Raw genomic sequence first — 2,547 nt, forward strand, 5'->3', positions numbered from 1 at the left:
CAATTAGGAGGAACCAAAGCCTTGCAGTTCCACTTTATATGGACCCCAACTGAATGGTATAAATGTGAAAAAGGAGGATTTAAAAGCATAAAGTGTCCTTTAAGTGGACCACCATTTACAAGCAATATGTGAAAGAAAATTGAATATTTGCTGCCAAATTACATAAAATAATTAAATGCCTTGGGCAAGATATGAAAACCTTAGATGAGGGGTGTCCAACACTGGTCCTTGAGGACTACTATCCTCCMCGATTTTGTTTCTTTGCTCCAACACACCTGATTTGAATGAATGGGTGATTAACAGGATTCAAGACCGGGAGAGGACTAACAAAGTCTTCAAAGGAAAATCCCTTTTATTAAAAACAAATGATGTAGTTTAGATTCAGTGCCATCTTCAATTATTTTATCAACCATAACCTCCCTGAGAATGGACCAATTTGTAGCTTCGAGTGTCCATGTACCTTGTGGAATTGTGCAAATTTGACAAGCTCACAAATCAGATTTCTAGCCTAAATAAGAAATATGATCTTAAACGAAAGTTTAACACAAATCAGTTTGGAGTAAATGCATCAGGTCTTTATAGCAATGTAAATTTACCGGTTAAATTTTCCAATAGCTTCCTCAGTGTTAATACCGCAACATGTCAGAGCAGACTTTGCACATGCTCATCTGTAGCTGTTTTTTAGCAACATTATGGTTGATTGTGACATTAACGTTGACAGCCAAAGACATTTATATTTAAATTGTGCAGAATCAAATATTTTTTTAGGAGGTTAAGATATTTTATATAAATATTACTTGTCTTATCGATCTTGGTGTCATTTGAGTGTTCTCATCCTTCCTCGTGCGTCGGACATGTTTTTATCAGTGTAGTCATCTCTATCAATCCCTGTGGGTTCATCAGTCAGTCCACATGTCATTTGCTTGTTTGTTTCTATTTATGTTGACACCGCCACTGCATGAGGTAATGATTCCCATTTGTGTTCTTTTATTTTCTTTTAATGAACCCTTCCCTGTTTTTTTTTTTGTCTTCCCCTCATGTGACCCCACCTTCCCTCCTTCTCTACATTTCTTTTTGGTTTTTTGACGACAGCAAGTTGGAATAGATCAGGGTGACATCCCAGATCTCTCACAGGTCAGTGTACATGCCACCTTCCACCAAGTCTGTCTGGTTCTTGCTTTCTATCTTTATTTCTTTGTTTTTATTTGTTTTCTTCAGAACTTGCGGCTTCATTGTTCCCTTTTCCACGCTGCATCTGTTGATTCACCTTKTATTTTAACCCATGTGTGCTCCAACCTGACCTACACTATTCCTTCCTCATCCATTTAGTTTTATTTGCATTTCACCCCTTCACCTTGTCTCACTCACTATTACTGTATGAATCCAGACGACTCTCCCCTTCAGTCTCTTTTCCCTTTTTTTTTTTCTCTTCGCTCCTCAGCTCTCATTAATAATCCTGGTTGAGGTGTTTTAGATTGGCCTCCTGCCATCACCAGGGCTGATAAAAAGGTTCATCATTGGGTTTGTTTTAAAAACCCGGAGCAAATGCAAACACTAGGTCCAGACCTTGAAATTAGAAAAACAAAGATGATGAGGAGGAGAAAGGCAGCATGTCTACCAGAATGAGATTTAGTTATTTAATCAGCAAACAACGAATTTCTTTTATCTAATAGTGAAACGGTTTTGTTGAAACGCCACAAGCTTGAATTTCTTTGCCCTTTTAATGAATGGATGGACTGCAGACGCCCTGGATTTCATGTGGAATCACATTAAATTTCCAAACTCTACACAGATTTTTTTTTTGTTTTATTTTACTTGTTTTATTAATTTTTAGACTTTCAAATGTTTGAGATGTAAGCAAAATCCTTGGACTCTGTGTTCACAGTCAGATCTGAAACTGGGCTACAACTAATGATTTTTTATTATGCATTCATCATCAGTTGCCTTTAATAATTGATTTCAGTACTGCCRTAAGGGCCTCATTAAATCTTGTTTGTTCTCAAACATTTCAAAAGCTCAGAGACACGGAGTTTACAACAATATAAACCTCACTGAAGTTTTTAATTCTTTGAGAGGCTGCTACAAGAATATGTTTTGACTTTGCTGAATTAATAAAACTCTGATTTGTTTGTCATTATAGTGGATAAATAGGTCTGAACAAGACATTAAATTGACTAATATTTCAGATGATATGAGACCTAACATAAGATATCAACCAACTGAATATTTTCAGTTGGTTGATATCTCCCCCTCCTGCCTCAGATAACAGAGCAGGCAGGAGGGGGAGAGGACCGGACCGGGAGAAGAGTGGTGGACTTATTTCTAATTTTATCTGACTTATTTAATTTTATTTTTATTGTTTTTATCGTCCTGCAGGCTCTGGGAGAAAATTAATTTGAAGCCGAGTTTTAGATAAAAATCATTAGATTACTCTAAACGTCTGTAAACCTGCAAAATGAGGGAAAATCTGTGTTAATTACAGACATTGTGTTCAGGTGAGCAGCTGTCAGTCAGCACCTGTCATCCTCCAGACACACGACAAAGCGA

The 2,547-nt window shown here is 37.0% G+C and overlaps 1 protein-coding gene across 1 annotated transcript in view; it reads left to right on the forward strand.

The window, feature by feature from the left end:
* LOC106527194 (phosphatidylinositol-binding clathrin assembly protein) overlaps window positions 1-2,547 on the forward strand; it is a 108,035-nt gene that overhangs the window by 83,009 nt on the left and 22,479 nt on the right. The window contains exon 8 of the mRNA XM_014021997.1: window positions 1,093-1,134. Coding sequence (XP_013877451.1) covers window positions 1,093-1,134 — 42 coding nt within the window. The remainder of the gene's footprint in view (window positions 1-1,092; window positions 1,135-2,547) is intronic.

This window comes from Austrofundulus limnaeus, unplaced genomic scaffold, assembly GCF_001266775.1.
Source record: "Austrofundulus limnaeus strain Quisiro unplaced genomic scaffold, Austrofundulus_limnaeus-1.0 Scaffold314, whole genome shotgun sequence".
Lineage (NCBI taxonomy): Eukaryota > Metazoa > Chordata > Actinopteri > Cyprinodontiformes > Rivulidae > Austrofundulus > Austrofundulus limnaeus.